Genomic DNA, 23,624 nt, shown 5'->3' on the forward strand with positions numbered 1-23,624 from the left:
ATGTTTGGGAAAGCCACAAATTTTGTTTAGTATCAATGTCTCAGAGTTACAGTAGCAGAACAAACCACTAGGTAACAACTGCTTCTTGTGCTTTTGGCACAAGAATTTGTGTACCAGGGTGAAGTGAGCTTGTTTGGATAATCTTGCTTTTATTCCCTTAAGTCGTTCTGTTGGGCTGATGCGTTCCTAGATTGTCCTTCTCTTTCTGTCATATAAACAGAAGAGTTGCTCAGGGATTTGGATCTTCAGCCAGACAGCACCACATTCACTCAAAACAGGTGCCCTAATTTGAATCCATATTAACAAAACCAATTCAGTGTTCATGTACTGGGACACAAATTCTTTAGATTTTGAGAATTTTAATTACCAGGCAAGACTAAGTTGAAAAGAAGTGCAAGGGGATCGTGAAAAGTGAAATTCTTGACAAACTTCTGGCTTTAAAATATGATATAGAAGTAGCAAGATAGGAACAATTTATTTGACTTTCCGAAAAGCTGTTTTTCTGCTGGCTGAAGTACACAACTGTATGGTTTTACCAAGATCATGGAAACATTCAGTGGAAGCATCAAAACCAGTAGCCTATTCCTGGTTCTTTCCTTGCCGTTTAGGTAATCTCAGGTTATCTAAAGGTAGCTAAAATAACCAAATCCAACAGAGCACTTTGCTGACCTGTTAAACTTCAGCAGAGAGATGTAAGAATTGCTGCATTTCTCTTGGCTTTTAAGTGTTTTACCAGTGTTCAGACAGAAGTTGTGCTGTCTGATAAAACTGCAGGATGCCATTAAGGACAGCCTGCCAAATCAATGTGTTTTCTGCTTCCCCATGTAGAAAAAGATGAGTGTATCTGAAGCAAAACATTTGTTTAGCTTTGTCTTCACAGTTAGACAGCGAAAAGAGAAAATTCTGATGCACGTGCCCCTCCGCTCACTCAAACGCTGTTGTAACTGCCAAAATGCCCTGGTGTATCTCTGTCTGCATATGTGAGATTAAAGTCCTCTTGGGTACTGAAATTCCAGCTCACATGAGGCTGTGAAGCTGTTTGTGCCTTGCATTCCATGGAGGGGTAGGTGGAGCTTATGCAGACAACATATTAAAGGGCAGACTGTTAATCTTTTTGTTCAGAGCTGCTGTTTGTGTATCATGTCCAATTTTGGCAGAACATCCTCAGTCAAGCAGGATGCTGCTCTGATGTGATCTGGTGGTGACAAGAGGTAGAGCCCAAGCCATGGCTGAGCAGATGTTTGTTTCTGGCCACAGAAGTGAGAAGATGAGTGTGGTACCAGTGTTTGCTGGTTTGGGTCTTAAACTCATTGCTGAAAACAGGAGTTGTACTGAATGGACATTGCCACAGATTTTCTGAAGGCAGAGTTCCTGCGGTCCCCAGCTCCTTTAAGAGAGCCAGTTGCTTGGAATCCCACTGTTCATTTCCATATAATTAATTCTCAGGCTGCTCAGAAAAAGGGCAATGTATAGATCTGAGGATGAGATGGATCAGAGTGGTGTCACAGCCCACAGTGTATGATAGGAATTGTAAAGCTGCTTTACAGTGAGCTTGAAGTGAACCAAATCAAACACTGGTTTACAGAGGCCCTAAGGGTGAGATTAGCTGGCTTGTGATGGTTCTTTGTGGCAAGTCTGTGTTTGGTTTTGATGCATAACTTTAAGACTTGATGGGTTTAAGTCTATATGTTGTCCTTATTCCTAAGGAAACAAAACATTTGTGCTGCTTCCTGAGTACTGGAGCCAGCTTCTGCTCCTTACCAGCTGACTTTGCTCTCCCCTCCCTTTGCACAGGATGTGGTGTTGTTCACAATGTGCTTTTTGGATGAAATGTCTGGATCTTGACTGTGGGGTCAGTCTCTTCTAGATGAGAAACATTTCCCTTCATAGATCATAAATGGCTGCTTACCAGTAGCCATGCTTTGAAAATTTCCTTCTCCTTGTCCCAGATGGGAATGGGATGTGGGGTCTTGGCTTAGCTTTCCTCTGTAGTCTACAGGCAAAACGAAGACAAAGGAAAAGTGTTTGAATGTCTGGCTAAGTTTTCTGAGTAGCAGAATTTTGCAGGACTGTACTCTGAAGGTAAAGAGGAAAGTGCAACTTTTTTTTAAAGCATTGCGAAATGGAAAACTGCATATATAAACAGCAGCGTGATGTTCTTCTTGTTAGCAATGGTAGGAAGAGGCAGGTGGGAGAACTTTGCGCCTCTGGCCCTAATGAGGTTTGTTTGTCCTTAGCATTTAAAGTCTCAATATAAATAAGTCACTGCAAAGGGATTTTTGCTTAAGTCAGGTCTCAGTCAGCAGCTTAATAGAATGTGGTTTCTGTAACTTGTGGGGAAGGTTTTTGAGCAGTTAATGTGTATGGTGCAAGTTTTGCTGCAGTTGCTATTTTTTCTATACTTTCTTCTGTTAATTTGGGGTAGTAAGTGGCTGAGTTAAAACATTGGGGTAGAGGACAGGGAGCCTGCATTGCACATCTGCGTCATGACCTAAGGAGTGAATCAGCCCGGTCATAAGAGTTGAGCTGTAGTGAGTTGTCCGGCCATTTTCTGGCAGACAGGAGTTCTTGACAGTGGCTTCAGTGTATGGGTGAAGAAAATCCAGTTTGAGTCTGCCTCTGCTGCTGCAGGAGATGCATTGAATGACATCCACGTCTTTGCTGAAGGGACTCATGTTTGTGGCAAAAGCTCTTTCTGGGTTTTTTGTTGTTGTTGTTGTGCATGCCCAAGTAAATTTTATCATTGGAGGAAGATACTGAAGTTTTCAAATCCATGTTGTTCCCAGAAGGGGGCAGGGGAGACTTGCGAGTTGTGGAGTTTGATAAAAAGTACTTTTGTTTGGTTTTGTGGCACTTCTGTGCTGGCTTTCAGGCACAGCAGGCACTGCTGCCGCCCTGGCAGCGGGAGCGTGGCACAATGAGATGCCTGCTCAGTGCCAGGAACCTGGGCTGCAAGTCTTCCATGCCTTGGCTTTCCTTTCACTTGGGGAGCATTGCAACAGCTCAGAGTTCTCTCCTGCAGTTCCCTCTCATTGATACACTGAAATAATAGGCGTGTTAAAGCCATGAGAAAATGCAGTCATCATAAAACATCCCCATTTCTATACTAAGAGCAGTCTGGAGAGTTGGTGTCTAAGTGTGTGAAAATCTTAGTTCCTTATTCTGTCATCTAGATTTTTATTCTTAATTAAAGCTGGAAAGAAGCTTCTCCATGCAACTTTCTTAGATATTTTTTGGGGGGATCTAGGTTTGCTCTTTACAGACTTAACTTCCATTTGCTAAATACACTCAGCCTGGCCAACAGTGAGAAGGAGGCTGTTTTGCCAAATCTTTTAGAAATGGGGTCATGCAACTCCAGCAAGTTTGTTTTATGTCTGCAAAGTGACCTGGGGTTTCTTTGACAACCTGGAATACAGACAGAACAAACTTGGCCATATTAGTCTGCATTTCTGTCTTTGAAGGGGGGAAGCAGCTACTTTCTCACAGGAAGTGCTTTTTGCAACATTCCTGATAATTTTGACATAACTTCTACCTTTACACTGGCAGTAAAAGGGTAAACAAAGACTCTGCTGAATAAGGGGGCTTGGATGAGTGATGCACAGACTTCCTTGAAGTATTTGGTGGTTTTTATGCCTGAGTGAGTCTTCAGTTACAAGGTCTCCTGGCTCTTGTGTCTAGAGACAAGATCAAAAGAGGAACCAGCAGTCAGAAGCAAATGGAAACAAGAGTGGGGGATTACTTGAGCCAGTTGGAGCCATGGAAGCCCATGGGACCCAGTGGTGCTGTGGTGCCAGTCTTGGTCATCTTGGAAAAGTCACGGGGGTGCTGGCACATCTCTGATCACTTATCTTCAAACTAGGCCCAAAGGGTAATCCAGGGTGGTCGATCTCACTTGAGTCCTGGGGACAGTCACGGGTCAGGTCCTGTTGGTACACCTTTCCTGTGTGAAACATGCAAAGGAATGTGACTGGGAACAGTTAGTATGGATTTACTGACTGTAAGTTGTGTCTGACGCACCTCATTGTCTTCTGTGATCAAATAATCGGATTTGTGGATGAGGAAGAACACTAGAGGCCACTTATCTTGAGTATACTGGGTGTTTTGACATTCTCCCACAGTGTTCTTGTATGCAAGTTGGGACATTACAGACTGGATGGGTGGAGTATGAATTCAAGCACATCAGGGAATTCTGAAGAGTAAATCGAGTCAGACGTGGATGAACGGGTGATTCATAGAGCTCTTTCCACACAGGACTTTAGCTTCCGAACGTAGGCTCTTAATCAGTCTTTTTTTTTTCTCCTGAATGTCATTCTTTGCCAGAATGTGATAAGAGTGGATGGAAGACAGTATTTAAGAGGCTGTCTGGTTGAAATTCATCAGTCTGGCTCATTATCAGTGTAGAAGATTAATCTGTCTTTTCTTGGGAAGAAGTGGGGGGGTTCACATGAATGTTCTTCAAGATTACTTTGTTTTGGTTTTCATTTAGTCATGTGTATTTGTGATTGGCACTGAATTATAGTTAAATACAATACATGGTAGTTTTGGAGATTTTAGTCATACCTAGGGAGGATGTGTTTGGAACGCTTCAAGGTTATTTTGAAAAGACGAAAAACAGTCAGTCAAAACAAAGTAATTTTGTTTTCAACGGGTTACAGCTTCTTTGGGTTTGACAAACTTGCTATTTTAAAAGGTGATCTGGAGGTTTTCTGTATCTAATGTGTAACTTGGAATTCTCTTCAGTGTTCCTAAGATACTGTGGAGCATCTGATAATCTTTTCAGGATTGCCAGTCTGAAAAGAATACTGTTTCATTAGATCTGGTCAGGCTAATGTATATATACTTATGCCCAAGGAACTGTAATTGCAAAATTCAGTGTATGGTGTTTGCTTTGGGATTTTTTTTTTCCTTTCCAATACTGCTATTACTGCCTTGCTGCAGCCAATGGTATGTGTTGGAATTAAGAATTCAGTTTAAGCTTTCAAATGTGGTAGTGTGCTAAATTAAGGTGCCAGTTATGAGCAAAGAGGTTAATGGTCTTACATAACGCTGGTCTTGAGGTTTTTTGCCACTGCAGAATCAAAAATAGCAATTAGGAGTTCATTTTTTGTCCTAGTTGTGTATTTTTCTGTGGGGATCAATTATCTGCTGCAACTGACTTTCTAATCAAAGCTGTTTTTTCTGTTTTAAAAGCATCATAATTTAGAAGTTGAGAACAGTACTAAAAATCAGAGTTCACCACAAGCTGCTTACATTTGTCTTTCAGTTAGTGGTCTCTTGGAAAGCTATAGATCATTCTTACTTTATCAGAACTGTCTAAGGAATGTAATTTCAGCTCCTCTGCATTTATGGCTTTTGTAGTAATTCTTCATGGGTTCAGCTTCTTACGGTTTCTGTGTGTCTGTGTTTAACCCTGTGGCTCCTCTGTGCAGTTACTGGTTGAAACTCTTTAATTGTTGGCTGCACATTGCTATTGCACTGTCTGAAACAGCCAAAACCCTGGAGTGTCCTTACAGATGCATCTGAGATCTTCTCTTGTGTTAGCCGGTACTTTCTTTTTTCTTCTGAGAGCACTTTGCCTTTTGTTCCAAATGGGAGCTGACTGTATCCATTAGATTTAGCTCGTATGTGTGTCTAATCTCATCCAAAATATCCATTCACAGAGATGCTGGCAGTGTGTTTCTTCCTGTTGAGGTTTGCCTTCATGTCTAGTCCCACTTTTTTTTTTTGTAGTTGTGGAATTCATAATGCTTTGTAACTCTGATTACCTGATGAAGAAAATAATGTGTGTGTTCACCTCTATGGCAGCGTGGATTGCTTTACATGTGTGCGCTGTTAAGTGCCAAGGGGATTGCTGGTTATGGTTAGGGAAGACGTAGGGTTTGCTTTTTAGACTCCATTCAGAAGTGTCTAAATGGTGTCCTGTTGGAAGGTGGAAAAAAAACCCAGAAGAACAGGGGGAAAGTTGTCCTCAAATTCTTGGTGTCTGATGCCTGTGAAAAAGAAGGATTTATGTAACTGAATGTGCTGCATTCTGTTCTTTGGCTTTCCTTCTGAGGTGCCAGCATGTTCTTGCAGGGCATTGCTGCTTTCACTTCCTGACAGCCCACCTGGGCTTAGTGCCTGCTGAGGCTCTGCTTCAGTACGTGAGCTGAGGAGCTGTGAACCACGTTCACTAGACTTGCCCTAATTTTTTAGCAAATGATGATCTCTGCTTTTCAGTCTTTCCTTGATGAAATGTCTGCTCCCAGGGTAGTCAGCAGCCTGCATGTGCAGATAAGCTGAATTGGGATTTGAGCGGGGAAGCACTAAGCAGATCTGCAGCTGGGTGTGACAGCACAAAGAAGAGTCCCCTCCGAACATCACTGGCTGTGGCTTTCCCTACTTGCATTAGAGATTCCATTAAAAGTCTGGTCTTTGAGCAGCAATCTTATAAATTTTTCTAATATCTCTCTGCTGATAGCAAAGAGGAGATGAGACATAGTATTAATGTGTAATAACACTGGGCTGGTAGCTGAGCAGAAGTCTCCCAAGGGTAGGATTCATAATCCTCTTAAAGGAGAGGAGAATCAGAGGCTTTGGAAGGTCACCTTTTGCGGGGTGAGAAACAATCCCTGCACAAAGCTCTGTTGCCTCTGTGATCAATTCCTCTCCCATTTTCATATTTCATCTCACAGCAGCAGAAAATAGATCTAGATGAATCCTGCAAGAGTCTTGACCCCTGTAAAACTCCCTCTGCCTCAGGTTTGACTACCTGCCAGAAGACAACTGTGTGTATATGGGTTGATAATCTTGTGTGACAGGGTTATGAAGTCTCACTATACAGAGATACTGGTTTGTTCCCCATGAGACACTTTGATCTAAAGGGGACAGCCATGTGCTTCTGCTTAGCTGCTCTGCAGCTTAACTATACTTTTACCTTTGCTTTATTTTGTTGCACCTGTATTTTGTTTGTGTTGGAGAGTTGTGAGAAATTCAGATGTCTTAATGCAGTCCTAAATGACAGCTTTACTTATGTATTACTTAAATTTCCTTAATGTTTAAAAACCCTGTGATACGTGTATTTGATGTTTAAAGTGCAGTACTTTCACTGTTAGTGACTGTCAGCAGCCAGAAATTTATTTACTTCTTCCTTGTAATTTATGGTATTTTAGTGATGTGTTGGGACGGAGATGCAGCATTTGCTCATGAACTTAGTGTTTTCTTTGAAAGACCTACTTTTTTTGCAGGATTGTCCAAATACAATGGAAACATGCCGCTTATTCAAGCAGCAGCCACAACTTAATCTCTGAATTTTGGAGGAGTGAATTCTGCATGGCTGGGGCCCAAACTGTTCTTTAAGTGTGCTGTCCTCTACATGGCAGCCAGATGGCAAGTAAAAACTGAATTTTCTGCATCTCTGAAGCAAAGCTGGGCCTTCCAGGAAGCCCCAATTTGGTGAATGCAGTGTCCAGTGTTAGATATTACAAGCAGTGATGAGAGCTTGCTACAGCTGATGGTGATCATGAGGATGTGAGGCTAAAGTTATGGAACATACCTTAGTGAAATCCTCCTGAGGAAATCCTACATGTCCCTACCATTGAGGAATTGCTGTGCACAGCCGAGGGTGATGTGTCAGCTCTTTAGCAGTTGAGGGGTATATACACAGACACAGCTTTTTGGACCTGTGTTGGCACAGGAGCCCTTTCATGGTGAGACGGGGGACAAATGAACTCGTTCTAGCTTCGTGTCACCTTCAGTGTTGTTGCAGCTCCATTGCTTCACAGGAACTGCTGCAGTGGTTTCCTGCACAGAGCCCTTTAGATGGATCAACTCTTCCTTCCTAAAAAGCTTCGTTGTGCAGAAGTGTTCAGCTTTCTGAAGTGACTTTCTTAATAGTTTAACCAAGGTAAAGAGAACCTTGGATGTAACCCAGGCAGCAGTTTCTAAGAATTCTTTGTTGTTCATGAATCGGTGTTGTTTGTATAATGTTGTTGTCACTGTTCCCCCTGGCTTTGCTCCCCAGTACTGCTTGTGCATGCTGCTGCTGTTTGTCATGCCCTATTTAATCACAACAGGCTGTTCCTCACTATCCTCTATATATTTTAGCAGCTCTTTTGCTCTGAAAATAATGCTGGTATCAAATAAATTAAAGATTTATTTTTGAGGAAATAGGGCATTTTAAATATTAATGGTGTTTTGTGGAAGATGAAAACATGAAGAATTAGATTGCAGATTGTTTAATGTACTGTTTAAATCTTTTGAACCAAAGTGGTTTTGTGTAACTATTAGGTAGTTATGTTGTGATATTTTATCTATGTTGAGTAAGAGAGCAGCTTTGCAGTTGCTTGGAGCAGGAGTTTGGCTGTGCCTTGGTTCCCACTTTCTCCCATCTTTTGATGCTGGGGGATTGTTGGTCAGATATATTAGGGACCAACTGCAAACTGAAGGCTTTTTGTTTGGTTTTATATATTGCTGTTTTGTTTTCCTACCAGATTGGGTACCTAATGTAGCTGTCTGCAGGGTTGCTGGTGCTGCTGTAAAGATGATGTCAGGAGAGGTGGAAAAGTTAAATGATGTTTCTTCTGCAAGTGACAACTCACATCTCTTTAAAGTCAGGGGACGAGACTGTTCTCTGGGCGTGTGTTTGCAGGGCATCTGGAGCTGAATGGAACTGGCTCTGCTCCTCCTGTGCCTGCCCTTGTCCTGCTCAATGATTTTCCCCTTTTACTTTCGTTAGGCACTGGCAGTAAACCAGTTCAGGAAGCCACATTGGCGAAAACAACTTCTCTTTTTTTCCGGGTTAACTTGTTTGCCAGGCTGGTTTCTGAGCAGGATCAGTGAGTGCCAGTGCTGACTCAGGAGAGAGGTTGGGTTTGAAGAACGCTTACTGAGATTTACTTAAGCTGTCATGGAACTATGAGGTGGAGCCTGAGATGCATGTTAAGGGACAGAGGGTGAGGTTTGCCACTCAGCAATTTTTTCAGTTTTGTGTCTTCATGGATTGATGCGATGACATCTACCAAAAAAAAAAAAAAAAAATGGCTGCTGAGTAGCTCAGAGACTTTTTTTTTTTGCCTTCTAGACACAACAGAAACTGTAGAAAGCTGGTTTCCTGAAGCTGTTTCGTTAATGTGCCTCTTGCCCTATACTATAAGTCAGGTCTTTATGGTTATTCAGTCTTTTGTGCCTCATTTTCAATGAGAAGGCCTTTGACAGTGATGTGTGTCTGTTGCAGGTCCCTGTCACCAGCTGAAAGCAGATAACCAAGTATTTCCCAGTAGGTTCCCAGGCAGCCTTTAAAAAAGGAGATATTTTCAGTTGGTTTTGTGTCAAACAGTATTTGAGCTGGTAATTTGGGAAAACCTTCAGTCTGTTTCTCTCATAGTTGTTTCTAGAGTGTGCTAGCATTGCATCATTGCTTAGTGCTTATTCTGGTTGTCAGTATTTCTGTTTGCATTTCCATGTTCAAATAAAAATTCAGCTGCAATTTGAAGAGTTGCCAAAAGTGCAGATAGGCTCCCCTGTTCACTTTTTGAATGTCACAGTCTTCAAATTAGTGAGAATCTGCACATCACGTAGGCTTGTGTTTCCTGAATGGAAGATCACCAAGATAGTTAGCGGTTATGCAATTTCTGGGAGAATTTTGTTTCAGAACTCGGCCCAAAGCTGTTCGTTCGCATGAGTGACTTGGTTAGTCATGCTTTTATGTTTTATTTCAGCATGCAGACTGCAAAAATGACATATAATTTTGGACAAGCAACAGCTCGAGGGAGCTGAGTCGCCATGCCTTAGCTGTAGGATAGGCATCAGTGTGACCTCATTTTGTCTCATTGAAGAGACCCTCTGCAGCTGCAGGCAGTGGCAGTCAAGTCCCCTACGTGTTCATTTTGGTCAGTGATCCTGTTCTACAGCAGCCCTGAAAGGAGGTGAGCTGGGATTGCAAACGTTGGCTTTAGGCAACAAGGATAACCATCAGCAATTCAGGCACCTTGTGCTGATACAACTGTTTGTACAGCTGCACAATAGATTGGCGATCTGACCTGGGCTGAAAAGTAATCCTTAAAAAAAAACAAAATAAAGTGCTGGTTTATTTTTAACTGTGATCAGTTCCCTAGTTTGATTCATGGTGAGGCTGCAAACAGTTGTACCAGTGCAGTAGATTGAGTGGGAGGGTGCTTTTACTGCTCTTCCAGATGTTAAAGGATTGCCTGTGCAACCATGGTCTGAAGTAATAACTGAAGGAGGAGTTTAGACACTGATTTGGCTCAATCAGTGCCAGAAGGAATCTCAGCATAATGCCGGGTGGTTTTTTAAAGCCAGGCATTTGGATGGCGTTGGCTCCATTGTGGAGGATCACTTCATAGAGCAACCACATGTGGGTGACAACAAGACGTTTCTGCTCAGAGGTTGGCAGTTACTCTGTAGGAGAATAGGCCAAATTGTTGTCCTTGGCTCTGGTGTGATGCCTTCAAGGTCTTCTGGGGCGTTTTTAACCCAGGAGAAGATGAGGTGGGACCTCTAGGAGGTGCCAGTTGTTCTCTTCACCCATTGCAACACAAACCTGAGACCTGCTTGTCTGACTGCAGTGGATTCTCCTCATTTTGGTGGGGGCAGCTCCCCAGTGCTGAGCAGCCCTTCCCTGTGCCATCCATCTGCCCATGCTCTGCCCACGCTCCCACAAAATCTCACCTCCCTCTTCCTGCCAGCAGTGCTCACTGTGCAATGCATTTGTCCTCTGGTTCAGCACAGCCATCACCAGCTCTGACTCATTCTCTTGCTGTCAGCAGCTGTGGTGCATTTACCTGCTCATCCATCCTGCCTTCTGATGCTGTTGAGATTGTAGAATTTGTTACCCACAGCTGACATGAAAGTGCAGCTTCTGAATGGATTCCTCATGCTGAACTCAGTGTAGTCATTCCATCGTCTTCCTGCTGGGGAGGCATTTGGGTGGTTACCTGCATGACTGTGCAGGTCTTTCTTAGAGTTGTAGCTGCCTTATTCAAGTCTCACTGTCAGGGAAGAGGCCAAGGTCTGTGACTAAAGAGTATGTATGCTTTATTTTAGATGAAAATTTTAAACAAAAGATTTTTTTGAGACAGGAGGTAAAATTGTTCCCTCTGCTTATTCAGTCCATAGGTTGAGTTACAAATTCTTTATGAGTTAGTGTTTGAGCCAGGCTTCTTCAGTGGGAATGGCATGAATCTTTTTCCTTTCCTCCCCATCATGCTATGAATGCTAGGACAGTTTTCTGCCTGTTGATGAGTTTTTGAGCCTCAGCACTAATGGGAATATAAAAAAATGTCTTTTCTTGGTGGGTTAGGTTAATTCATTGTTGCTTTTGACTGTTGAAAGTATTTTCCTTTCTAACTGTCCCTGACCAGTGGTTTTGGAAAGCTGTGCTGAACAGCAGCTTCTGCATTGGAATAATTTAAAAATAACCTGTGGAGACTTCTTCCTCTTAGTAAATGATGTGAAGCCAGAAATTAGCTCTCAGAAAGCTGAGCAATGAGGCCTCACAAGCATTGATCTTCCCTAAGCTCTTCTCTAGAAAGCATGTGTCATAATCTCATCTCTCACATAAAATGCAAAGCTGATATTGGATGGCCCTGCTCTCTTAGGCACAGGCTTGGAAAAAAGTCTTCTGGGCTGGTACTGATAAAGCAGCCTTTTGTTGTACATATTCTCTCAGGTCTTGCTGCTGTGGAAACCCTCAGGCTTGGGCTGCAGCCAGTGCTTTGGAACAGAGAAGGAAAGTGCCCTTTTCTACCAAGGCAGGGTGTATTTGTGGCAAAGTGCAGCAGGAGGATTCAGCAGCTCAGCTCCCTCTTGCTCATCATCCCCTCCTGCTGGAGAGGAAAGAGTGGCGATGGCCAGGCCAGGGCTGGCCCTTGTTGCAGCCTTTGCAGTGACACGATAGCAGTGACAAGGACTGGCAGGTCCCCAGACAGCCTGTGCCCTCCTGCCAGCCTGCTGCATTTCTCCAGTGAGGAAGGGGAAGCCTGGAGAAAAGAGCAGCAAGGCAATTAAATCATATCATCCCTGTTACGTGGAGTCCTCCGCTGCTCGCCAGCATGATCTTATCACAGTAGTGCCAGCTTGTCCAGCATCAGGCCAGACAGGAATACAAGCTGGAAGAGGCCATTTGAGCCCCAGCTTGGGTTACCCCCACGTATAGACAGCTGCATGACAGATGTTCACAAAATGTTGAAGAGTACCTGTCCATATGTTGCTGAATGTGACAGACCTTCCCTCTTCATTGGCTGTGTGCTGAGCTGGCTTAAAAAAAAAAAAAAAGAGAGAGAAAAACAGAGAGAGAGGCTACCACTCTAGCGTGCCAGTGTGAGAAAATGGGTATTGTCTGTGTTCTGGCTCTGAATCCCTAACAGGGACTCCCAGTACCTCATCCCTCCCGGAAAGCATGCCGTGCTTTATGTGTAGGTGACAGCAGAAGGGCCCTTCCAATTCTTGTTAATCTGGCCTTTAAGAAAAAAAAAAAAAAAAAAAAAAAGCCTTGTTTAACCCCAGATCTAAGCACTGGTTTTAGTGAGTGGTTTCAGCATTCCAGCCAGAGTTAAAAGTACATGGCTCAGCCTCTCTTTCTTCAGAAAGAGCTGAAAAGGCTTGGCTTCCGCTCCTTTCTTAGGAAGAGGAGAAAATTCTTGGTCTTGCAGGCTGCTGGCAGAAGTGCTGAAGCTTTGTGATCAGTGTGATGGAAGTATGGCACAAATAGTCTGTCACAGTTTCACCTCAGCTAGCAACTCGGCCCCACACAGCCGTTCACTCACTCCCTTCCTGGTGGGATGAGGGAGAGAATTGGAAGGGTAAAAGTGACAAAACTTGTGGGTTGGGATAAAGACAGTTTAACAGGTGAAGGAAAAACTGCATGCACAAGTAAAGTAAAACAAGGAACTCATACCCCACCTCCCATGGGCAGGCAAATGTTCAGCCATCCCCAGGACTCCATCACAGTAACAGTGACTTGGAAAGACAAACACCATCACTCGGCATATCCCCCCTTCCTTTTTCTTTCCCCAGCTCTGTATGCTAAGCTTGACACCATATGGTCTGAGATATCCCTGGGGCCAGTTGAGGTCTTACCTCCCAGCTTCTTGTGCACCCACAGCCTCCTCACTGGTGGAGCAGTGTCAGAAGCAGAAAAAGCCTTGATTCAGTTAGCCCTGCTCACCAATAACAAAAACATCTCTATTATCAACATTGTTTTCAGCACAAATCCAAGCCGCAGCCCCATACAAGTTACAAGGAAGAAAATTAAGTCTTCCAGCTAAAACCAGCACAATCTTCCTTCAGATCTTTAGGAGCCAGAAACATAGGGTATGTCTAAGGACTTGTACTATAAGCTTAAGTTTATTTTCCTTTCTCTAGGTTCAGACAAGCTCTGTCTTAAGTAGATCCGACTCTTTCCTTGTGAACACTTAGCAGGTGCATATGTGCCCTGTTGATGAGGAAGAAAGAGGATTGGTGAAGGAAGCTCAGCTCATGGCATAGGGTGGAGCATGCCTGGCAGTGGCTATTGTCCTTTCCAAGCCCTTGTTCACTGCAGTTCCTCCCCAAGCCTCCCTGTTGCCATTCTCCTCAGATGGCATTCTTGAGCAGCTTTTCCTAAGGCTTCTGTTCCACTTTGGATGCACGTATATAGATTGTATCTACTTCCTGGCGTCAGTCTGACCAAGCCAGACTTGTGGTGGGAGCAGCCTGTCCAAAAAGGAGTATTTGGTAGTAGTTCAAGTGTTGGACGAGATGCATGAGAAGGCGCAGGATTCAAAGCTATGTGCTTAAGCAAGCTAGGAAAGTTTGTAGCTTCCTGGTTATCATTAAGGCCAAATGTTTCTGGTTACATCCCTGAGTGTTGCTGCAGGTTCTTGGAGAGTTGTGTTCTCTGCCTGGGTCCCAGGGCTCATCTCCATTTACTGCTGACTAGACAGACATGTCTCAAACCTGTGGGGATCAGCTTTTGTGCTGGGAAGCTGATCTCACAGCACAGTGGGAAACGTGTTTTGGGGTTTTTTTTTTTTAACTTTCTTAGACTGGATTTTCTTCTCATACCTCATGCAATCCAGCAGGACTATAAACAACCCTGCTTTTCGGCACAGATATTTCTGCTTTGTTTTGCTAATGAGTCTAGCCCACCAGGAACCGATTGACCGAATGCCATAGTCCTCTTGTTTGCTATACTGGTATTTTATATTCTTGTGCTTTGCTCCGGAGCGCTCTGGGGTTGTTCAAGGTTGTCCAGCTCTTTGTCATCCTGACAGGTCGGTCTGTATTTATCCCTTGTCCGTGGCCCATCTCCAGAGTCGTCAGTGGCCATCTGCCTTAGCCCTGGGCACGGCATGGCCTGGGGGCTGGAGTTGGAGAAGAGGTGATGCTGGAAACACGGATGTGCAGGCTGCTGAGGGCAGTCAGTGTTCTTGCTGTGTGATACATCACAATGTAAAGCGTTTGTTCTCCTTTTTATTTAGGGAAGTAGCTTTACCAGTGAGCTGTGAAGTATAGCCAGTGATCCCCTACAAGATGGCTTATAGAGAGTAGGGACATCAGTGTCGTGGTGTGCTCAGCAGTAATTCTCACACCCACGGCACTGCAGCTCCCTGCACTCACCTCTCATTGTGGGGTGACCTCCAAGGCTAATTTTTCTGTCTCCTGTAAGTTACACCCTCAGAGGAGACATTGCTGTTCTGGTGCTGTGTACTGGCAGGAGCATCTCCTTGGGTCTGATGCTGCTCTGGTAAGACACTTGTAGTCTACAGCCAGGGTTCAGTAAGGTTTAAGAGGTCTCTGGCTGGGTCTTTAAGAACACAGCTCTGTTTCTATGAAGGGATATATTCCCTGCTGGAGGGTGATGTTTGGTTTTAGGGACAGGGTTTACTCCGCTTAATGGGTTAGGAAGAGCAGAGTTATCTTGGATGTCTTACTGAATTTTGTTTGGAAATATGTGTTACTACAAGAAAAAAACATCTCATTGCCAAGAAGTGTTTGAACAATGAGGTATGCAGATCAGACTTGGAGCAGATACACTGACAAAGAGATGTCTAGACTTAAATATTGTAGACCAAATTCTGTTCCAGAGTCTGTTACTGGGGAGGATAATGAAATACGGGGTGTAGTATGTCTGTGTAGTCATAGATAACTCTGCTCCTGCACCCCACCCCCCACATTTCCTGAATCCAGCTCAGTGGGCACTTTGTCTTGTTAAGGAGAGGTCATTCTGTTGGGAAGGGCGTGCTAAAGTGGCCCGGGTGTTTCACTGCTGCTTGAGCTGCAGTGGTGGTGGTGGATACCAAAGGATCTGCTTAAATGAACTGGTCTCCCTCAAGCTGTTTCTTGGACTGTGCACTGCATTTTGCCGTTTTATTGGAAGGACTTGGAATTTTATAAGCCAGCTAAAATAGTTGAACTCATGCCTTTGTTTAACAGAGAAAGGATGAGTAATATTTAGCGGTTCAAAAAATAGTTTTCAAAAATAGTTTTCTGCTTTATATTCGTTTGAAACTGCTGGGATTCTTCTTTCTTTGTGGGTAGTGTCCACATTTAGTAATAACCCTTTACTTTGAGTTAGTTTGATGAAAATCACTAAGCTGTATCTGAGCTATAAAGTGTCTCTTTCTCAAGCCCTATGGAAATCCTCCTCTTTACAAATGTTGCCTCTGAAATGCTGCTTGCCATGAAATATTTTTTTCTCACATTCACTTGAACATGGGAAAATACTGCCTGAGTCACAGTTTCTCTGGATGCATGTGTGGAGCAGTTGTATCTGGCTTTGGACTCTGTCCCCACCTGATGCCCAGCTCTTTCTCTTGTGTCACAGCCTCAGAATGTTCTGCTTTTGTGGCTGTCACTTCCTCCCAAGGGAGCCTGCACACCCACGGTTTGTCATGTTGGGGTTTCTTGGGGGTGCTGGGGTACTTGGCAGTGAGCCCAGATCACTCGGTGGCCACAGCCATTTCCCAGCAGCCTGTGGATGAGTGCAGTCCTGAGAATCATGTGCGTGTCTCCTGAGTGTGACAACAGCTGTCACACAGATGAACCTTGTATTTCTCTTGTCCTGTGAAGTTTAAACTACAGGAAGGTGTGAAGTTAAGTTTGTCCTCTGTATTGTTTGGAATAGCTGAAAGCTCTGCTTCAGTCATTGGCAAAATAAAAGAATTTGAATCCAAGGCAGAGCTGCAACAGGAAGGGAAGACTTGAGTCTGTGAAACATTTGTCTGAAATCTGTGAAGTGCTGACCTCTTGCAGATGGTGGTACCTCGCTTGTTCTTTGCTATTAACTATGTTAAACCCAGCTAAAACATCTGTGAGTGTCTGCTGCTGAAATTTCTTCTTGTTGATAAAGCAAATAAGAGGGAGGAGAGAAATCCTCAGCATGTTTTTGTTTGTGATCCAGCTTAGGCTCTGAGTGAGTTTGGGAGACAGACTCTGAGGGATGCCTCGAACAGACTTTGCTATGAGTTGCTACAGAGAGGGACCATCTGTGTTGTGGGTTTTTTTCCCTCCTATTTCCTGGCCCTTGCCTTAAAAGCCAGCTAAATATTCGCATTATTGCCCTTGCACTGAATGTGGCGGTGTGGTCATGTCACCACAAAAGGAAATGTTTCCCATGGGATCAGTGAGATGATTCAACACAAATGTATGTACATATGTACACTCGTACTATCCCAAAAACTTCAGAGGAGGTGAGCAGGAACAAGCAGACAAGGAGAGAGAAGCATTGTCCTGTTGTGGGGAATTTGGGTTAGATTGGGTTAAACGTGTTATGAAGTATCACCCCTCCTTTTGAATCTCTTGCGCTTCCTGTCTGTCATGGCTGAATTGGAGCGGGGGAGATGAACTTGTGTTCATCCAGCGTTCCCCCGGCCCGTGTTGTGTAGCCGCAGAGACATCCCGTGGCCACATGAGGAACAGCCTGAGCCATGGCCCTTGTTCAGGCCTCTAGGATCCCTCAGTTCTTAAATTACTGCCATTGGCTGTCGCTCTGCAAAGAGACTGGAAATTCTGTGCATTCAGAAACTGTAGTCACCACTTGGTTCTTGTACCGACATTTGGATAACTCATTGTTGTGAGGAAATCCTGTGACATTTTCTCCCGCAGCCTCAGGGGTAGCTGTGATCTAAGTTGGAAAGGGCAAGTCATCTGGAGAGAATTTGGGCAGCTTTACTTTTCTGTCATCCTGTGGCTGTACTGGGCACTCTGCAAACATTAAAAGAGCATCTGCTTCTCTGAAGCAGTTGTAATCTCATTTGGATTTAGTGGTATATCTTGCTTACCTCTAGAGATTAGGGCCTTGTTGTGCATCTGGGTGCTGTGAAAGCATTGGAAAATTGTCCTGAAAGGCTGAGAGAAATAAAGGAGAGAACCTGAGCAAAATCCATTCAGTTCCAGCACACAGTGACAAAATTACACTCTTACTCTGCATCTTTCATGTCAGTGTCTGAAAAGAAGTGAGCACTAAAGGAGGAAAGTGTGTGACGGTAGCAGGTGAACAGGAATTATTTAGTATTTAGATGTTGAAAATGCAGAGGCATGAGGAGGAGAATTCAGATTCTGGAAATGTTTGTACTGCTTGCATCAGTCACCATTACTGATAGGCAGGCGTGGGCTATAGCTCACAGTCTGCTCCATTGCCTTACTAATAAAATGAACAGGGAAGGAAATAATATTTTCTAAAGATGGGAGGCTCAAAATAGCCATATCCTCCTTTCCCTGTCTTCTGTCAATCCTATTGGAGGAGCCCTGGATGGGACTGCCTCCGAATTAGTGTGTGTTTACCTGTAGGATTAGAGAGGTGGTGAGGAGCATGCTGGAACAAGCAGGATGTAAACAGAAAACAGAGGAGGATGTGGACCTAAATAAACACCATGAACTTCTCCAAGCGAACAAGGAATGAGTGTAAGTGGTTCCTTACTAACAGGGATCTCTTTTGCTCTTCCAGATCACTGCGAGGAAGCAAACTGCCAGGATTTCCCTCCTGTGGCTGCCTGCCCGCTGCTGAGCCGCCCCTCCCAGCCCATGCGGCTCTCCCCCATGCTCCAAGAGTGCACCGGGTGCCCAACGCAATGTGTGTTTGTCAAACCATGGAAGTGGGCAAGTATGGCAAGAATGCCACTCAAACCGGAGACCGGGGCGTCCTGCTGGAGCCTTTCATTCACCAGGTGGGCGGGCACAGCAGCATGATGCGCTACGATGACCACACTGTCTGCAAGCCCCTCATCACCCGGGAGCAGCGCTTCTACGAGTCCCTGCCCCCAGAAATGAAGGAGTTCACACCTGAGTACAAAGGTGAGGTCACTTGGCATTCCGGATTGCAGTTACAGCAAGAGCCTGCCCTTCCGTTTTCCTGCAGCTGCTGCTGCCTTGCTGCCTTTTGGTGTCATTTTGCTTTTTTAAACTCGCTTTTGTGGGCTGGCAATTTGATAGCAGCATTTGGAAAGGAGGAAGGTTTGGGGTTTTTTTGTCGGCGCTCTGAGTTGAATGTGCTCGTCTTTTTGACAGACAATATGCAGTGCGACAGTGGTAGTCCAAAGTTTAGGGTTATGGATGTGTAACTGAAGCAGTTTTATTACCAAGTTATTGTCAATTACAGCCTTGACCTTGAGCTAATGAGGCCAGATCATATACCGAGCATTTGCACATTCCAGTTCCATAATTTATTGCTTCCTCATCCCATCTCTTTTATGGACCCATAGCAGCAAGCTGCTGAAGCAGGAAGTACGACTTTCCCAGTGCTGAGGTACGGAGCAACCTTGTCCGCAGCTGCTTTGAAGGAGTGGAATTTTCCAGTGCCTGTGTCATTGTAGGAGGTTGGCAGCTCAGCTGTGTCTTTGAGAAGCTCGATAGGCTTCCAGCCTTGTGCGTTTGTGTTCAGGATGGTGGTGTGGGCAGGTAGCCTTCTGGGGGGCTCAGTGCTCCTGTTCCCCCCGCTGCTTTGTCTCCACATGGCATTGGGAAGGTAGTGCTTTACAGACAGCTGGGACCACCATCTGTTCAGGGTCTTGCCTTTGCATCTGGCCACAGCCTGTCTGTCTCAAAGCAGTGTCAGCTTCCCTCCCGGTGTCTGCACACAGGTGGTCGTGAGTGAGGGGTGCAGTCTGCAGCAGATGGGTCCTCTCTTACTCCCCAGCTGCTCTGGGGCCACACAGTGCTCTAGTGTCCCATCAGAAATCTCTCTGAAGCCTGTGTAGTTCTGGAGCCCACATGATGTGAGTTTTTCCTGAGGAGGTGTTTTTAAAACCAGTGAAGCTGATAGGTCCAGATGGGCTCCTGTCTTCTTGAGGTCAGGGACATCCTGGTACCCTAATGGCATGGGGATGTGCATGTCCATCCCAGTGAGATTTCATCCTGTGCAGTTTCCTGATAGTCCTAGAAATCTTTCCTACTAAGCTGGGGGAGAGGAACACTGGGTATGATATTTTCTGTCTGAGCACTTGGATGTTACTGTAAGACTTCACAGAGATATCTTGAGCACATCCAGGCAGCACTTGGAGTAGCATTTCTGTAGTGACATTCTGGAGTTGTGTTTGAGCCACCTGAACCTTGTTACCATTGTCCTGTGCAGATTAGGAGAAAGGAAGGACAGGAACAGGATGGTCTGCATCAGCTGAGCAGGGCAAGGTTTTCTCACGTTTGTGATGAATCATTTGATTCGGTGCATCTGTCATTTGAGACTCCTGGCAGCTAGTCAATACTAGTGACAAGCTAATGAAACATTTTGTCATTGCACATCAGGGGATGGATTGATGGCCTCATTATCAGGGCTGGGGCAGTCCCAGAAATGGAGATGTCAGCCCTAACTGGAAGTGTCAGCAGTCCTGCTCTGTGGCTGCCCAGATATATTCTGAGTCTGTGCTGTGGAAGATCTGTAACTTCCCTGGAACTTGGTGCTTTCAAGGAGCCTTCAGAAGGTAAAACTGGACAGGACACACGTGATCCTGCTTATCTGCACTTGGCAGAGGTAGTTATGCTTCCAGGGCCCCTTGTTTTTATTGCTAAGAAGCCCTGGGGCCTTGCAGGTCCTTTTTTGTAAGACTGGCTGATTAGTGGTGAGAATGGCAGGTGTCACCTCAGCTTCAGGGCTCTGTAGTTCATCACTGAGGCTGGGAAGCTCCTTTAGCAGAGAAAGCACAGTCGTGCTTGGCCAGTGATGTCCCTGTCAACAGCAAGAACGCTTCTGCAGGACATAGGTACTTATCTGAACAAACCAGATATTATTTCACATGCTTTGCTCCCTTCAGCATCTTGGCAGACTGTACTTGACTCTCTCCAGTTTGACGACATTTGCTGCAAGACTGAAGGAAGGAAATAAATCACACCCTCAGCCTACCAGCTGCACTTTTGTCCTTATTTCCTGTGGTGGCAGAGCTTCCCCCTCTTTCATTGCTCTGGGTTTGCTTTGCTCCTCTCTGAGCTACATTTTCCTCTCTCCTGCAGAACATTTGGTTGATGGTTGTGTATTCCCTCCTCCCGTGGAACTGACGTGTTACTTCTCCGTGGCAGGTGTGGTATCTGTCTGTTTTGAGGGAGACAGTGATGGCTACATTAACCTGGTGGCCTATCCCTACGTGGAGAACGAGGCTCTGGAGCAGGATGATCTCCCAGAGCGGGACCAGCCGCGGCGCAAGCACTCACGCCGGAGCCTTCACAGGTCAAGCAGTGGCACCGAGCACAAGGAGGAAAAGCCTGGCCTGGCCAGTGACACCACTGAAAGGTAAACTAGGAGGGCCCAGTGACACCACAGATATCGGGAGATCTTTCTTCCTTACTCCTTTGGAGGATGTTTTGCAGTTCCTTAAAGTGGCCAGGCTGTTGTGCACTTGCTAGCCCAGCCCATTTTGGCATTGCAGACTGTGTCAGGAGTTCTGCTGGGTTCAGGACCTATTCATCCACATGAAATGCTTCTGACACAGGATAACTGTTGGCAGTGCATCAGATGTGGAACCAAAACATACACAGCCGATTCAAACACTCTTCAGTCCACCTGGTTATTAACCCAGGGGTTTCTTCCCAGGGTATTTTGAATATATATAGAGGGTCCTCTACCTCCTCAGCCCAGCCAGACCTTCCAGAGTGTTCCTGTTTGCTCTATTAGCAAAGATATTAAATACACCAGATCCTGGAACATGGGTCCGCAGCCCAGGGTATTGGTGGGGATTTTCTTTTAAGAAGGTTTGCATCGTGTGCAGCAGGGGAAGGAACGGGAGAGGGTTGTATGCCAGGGAAGGATGTGACAGTCGTAAGCGTGTGAAGAACTGATGGATTCTAACAGGCAGCTTTGTTCTGTCTTTACACCAGCAGCATCCAGGAAACCAAGAGTCCCAGGGTGGACTTGCACATCCACTCAGATGTTCCATTTCAGATGTTGGATGGGAACAGCGGCCTGAGCTCTGAGAAGATCAGCTACAACCCCTGGAGCCTGCGCTGCCACAGGCAGCAGCTGAGCCGCATGCGGTCCGAGTCCAAGGAGCGGAAGCTGTACAGTATCCTTTGAAAGCACAGCTGGGTGTGTCAGGCTGCTGCTGCCTGGCCTTGCCTGTTTGGGCCTGAGGCAGCCAGGCCTGCGTTTCCCTTGGCATTTCTGTCCTCATCCACAGTTGAGCTGCGTGTTCCTTTTTGCTGTTCCTTCCTGCTTCCAGTACTGTGACACTAATGAATCATAGAATGGTTTGGATTGGAAGGGACTCTAAAGATCTCGTTCCACCTCCAGGCAGTCTGACTGACTTTTTCGTATGGTTGAAGAGGTTTGTTTTCTGTGCACTCAAATGACTCCTCCTGCTTTTGCTGAACTTGTCAGCTTGTGGGGTTATTTTGTTTCACCTGGATTGTTTTCCTCACATAGAAACAAACTTACTTTTAATAGGTGTGTTCTTCATAATTTTAACTGTGTGGGCTTCCTTCTCCAGTTCCCACGTGTGTGCTTGGAGACTTCAGATTTTATTTTTAAATAGCTTGCGTCACTTGCAGAGAAGTCATTCTCTTTGGCCTCTCTCCCCTTTTTAAGCACACTTCCTTATTTTTATGAAGCTCCTCTTTCTAAACCAAACACGGTTTCTCTCTTGCACGTTTAATCCAGCTGTGCTCTGGTTGCCATTTCAGTGTTTACATCTGAATGTAATGTTTACATTTCAGTGTTGATCTGTGTCCTGTGGGATTCCTTAGGGCAAATTTTTGGGGTGTTTTTTCCCCCCCTTTTGGAACAAGTTGCTGTACAGAGTGCCTAGGCTGTGTTCTCAGTGCCATGCCCCAGTGCAGGAGGTAGCCCATTGCTGGTGACAGAGAGCTCCTGTTACTGTTCTGTTTCCTGGCTTTGTCACTTCCCCAGTTCCCCGTGTGTGTTGGGCAGTGCTGCTGTTCTGGACAGGCCAGCCCTGCCATTACGTGACCCTTGAGTTTTCAGTCCTTGGGCTTTGTATTGTTTATCCATATGGTCAAATGGCTAATTTGAGTAGACTTCAAGCTCTCTCCTAAATGGATCAGCGATTCCTACTGGCATACTATGTCCTTCCTGTCCACCAGTGTTTTGCTTTTCAGTTTCCCCTCTGAATTTCCAGTACAACTGCATGTGACCTTCCTGCTGTTGGCCATTCCACTTCCTAGGGTGTTTCGTTCTACCAGCTGACAAACCCTTGGTCCGGTGTTTGGGTTTTGTCCTTTCTTCAACTCACCAAGCCATTGGTCTTGTCTTTTCTTTGGTTCCTATTTCTTTGTTGCCCAGCCCTATCTTCTGCTGGCCCAAGGCCCTGTCTCTGGTGAGTGAACTCTCCTTGACACATATCCCAGAGTTCCTGTTGCTGGAAAATGTGGTGCATCACTTCAGGCTTCCGTGTGTGCTTGATCTGAAGATGGGGACCAGACAGCACGGAGATGACGCCTCTGAGGAGAAGGCTGCTCGGCAGATGAAGAAGTGCGAACAGAGCACTTCCGCCACCTTGGGTGTGCGTGTGTGTGGGATGCAGGTAGGGATCCCGCAGGCTGCAGATGCTGCACCTTCCTTTTCACAGCTCCATTAAGCCTCCCAGTTAGGGTTTTCCTGCTGAGCACTGAATTTGAACCTCCCACTGCAGGTAGGTACACCAGTGTTCGTGCTATTTTTTTCTTTGTTTCTAAGCCTAAAACAAAGGAACCTGCTTCTCCTGAGATGGCCTGCTTTGTCCAGAGCTCTTTTGTTCACAGACAATTAGGGGATTTTCTAATAAAATCATTTTTGTGGCTTAGTATTCAGCCAGAATCACAGGTGCCTGTGGATGGAGGTGTCTGACATTTCCTTCTATATTGCACTGATCGTTGAAAAGTTGCTCTGCTCTGCCTGGGCCCTGTGCACAAGGGTTTGCTGCTGTGAAATAATCGCTCCTTTGCCTACCTGCTGAAGGAACCAGATCTTTAACCCCGATCTCTGCCCACAGACTCTGAAGTAATGAGGGCTCCTCGTTAATCACTTGCCACATAATGGCAATAGGTGTCGGCAGCTCCTGCTGCCAGAGGATTGTCTGAGTTGCTGCAAGACTTGACTTTTTAACTCTTGGGGCTCAGTTGTGTCATGCCTTTTGGGGCACTGGGACTGGTGAGCCCCTTTTGTGTGTCCTGGAAGAAGAGGACTAGTGCTCAGGCATCCTGAGTGTGCCCCTGGGCTGCACCCA

The 23,624-nt window shown here is 45.3% G+C and overlaps 1 protein-coding gene across 7 annotated transcripts in view; it reads left to right on the top strand.

Annotated features, from left to right (window-relative positions):
- IP6K1 (inositol hexakisphosphate kinase 1) overlaps window positions 1–23,624 on the top strand; it is a 37,686-nt gene that overhangs the window by 11,403 nt on the left and 2,659 nt on the right. For 6 of the 7 annotated variants that reach the window (XM_066195213.1, XM_066195217.1, XM_066195215.1 and 3 more), the window contains 4 exons: window positions 17,927–18,273; window positions 20,488–20,698; window positions 21,283–21,467; window positions 22,768–22,943. In XM_066195213.1, the coding sequence (XP_066051310.1) occupies window positions 18,051–18,273; window positions 20,488–20,698; window positions 21,283–21,467; window positions 22,768–22,943 (795 nt within the window). In that variant the 5' untranslated portion in view covers window positions 17,927–18,050. The remainder of the gene's footprint in view (window positions 1–17,926; window positions 18,274–20,487; window positions 20,699–21,282; window positions 21,468–22,767; window positions 22,944–23,624) is intronic. The other variant, XM_066195219.1, reaches the window with a different exon arrangement.

This window comes from Chamaea fasciata, unplaced genomic scaffold (genome assembly GCF_029207755.1).
Source record: "Chamaea fasciata isolate MVZ Bird 193981 ecotype frontalis unplaced genomic scaffold, bChaFas1.0.hap1 SCAF_13, whole genome shotgun sequence".
Lineage (NCBI taxonomy): Eukaryota > Metazoa > Chordata > Aves > Passeriformes > Sylviidae > Chamaea > Chamaea fasciata.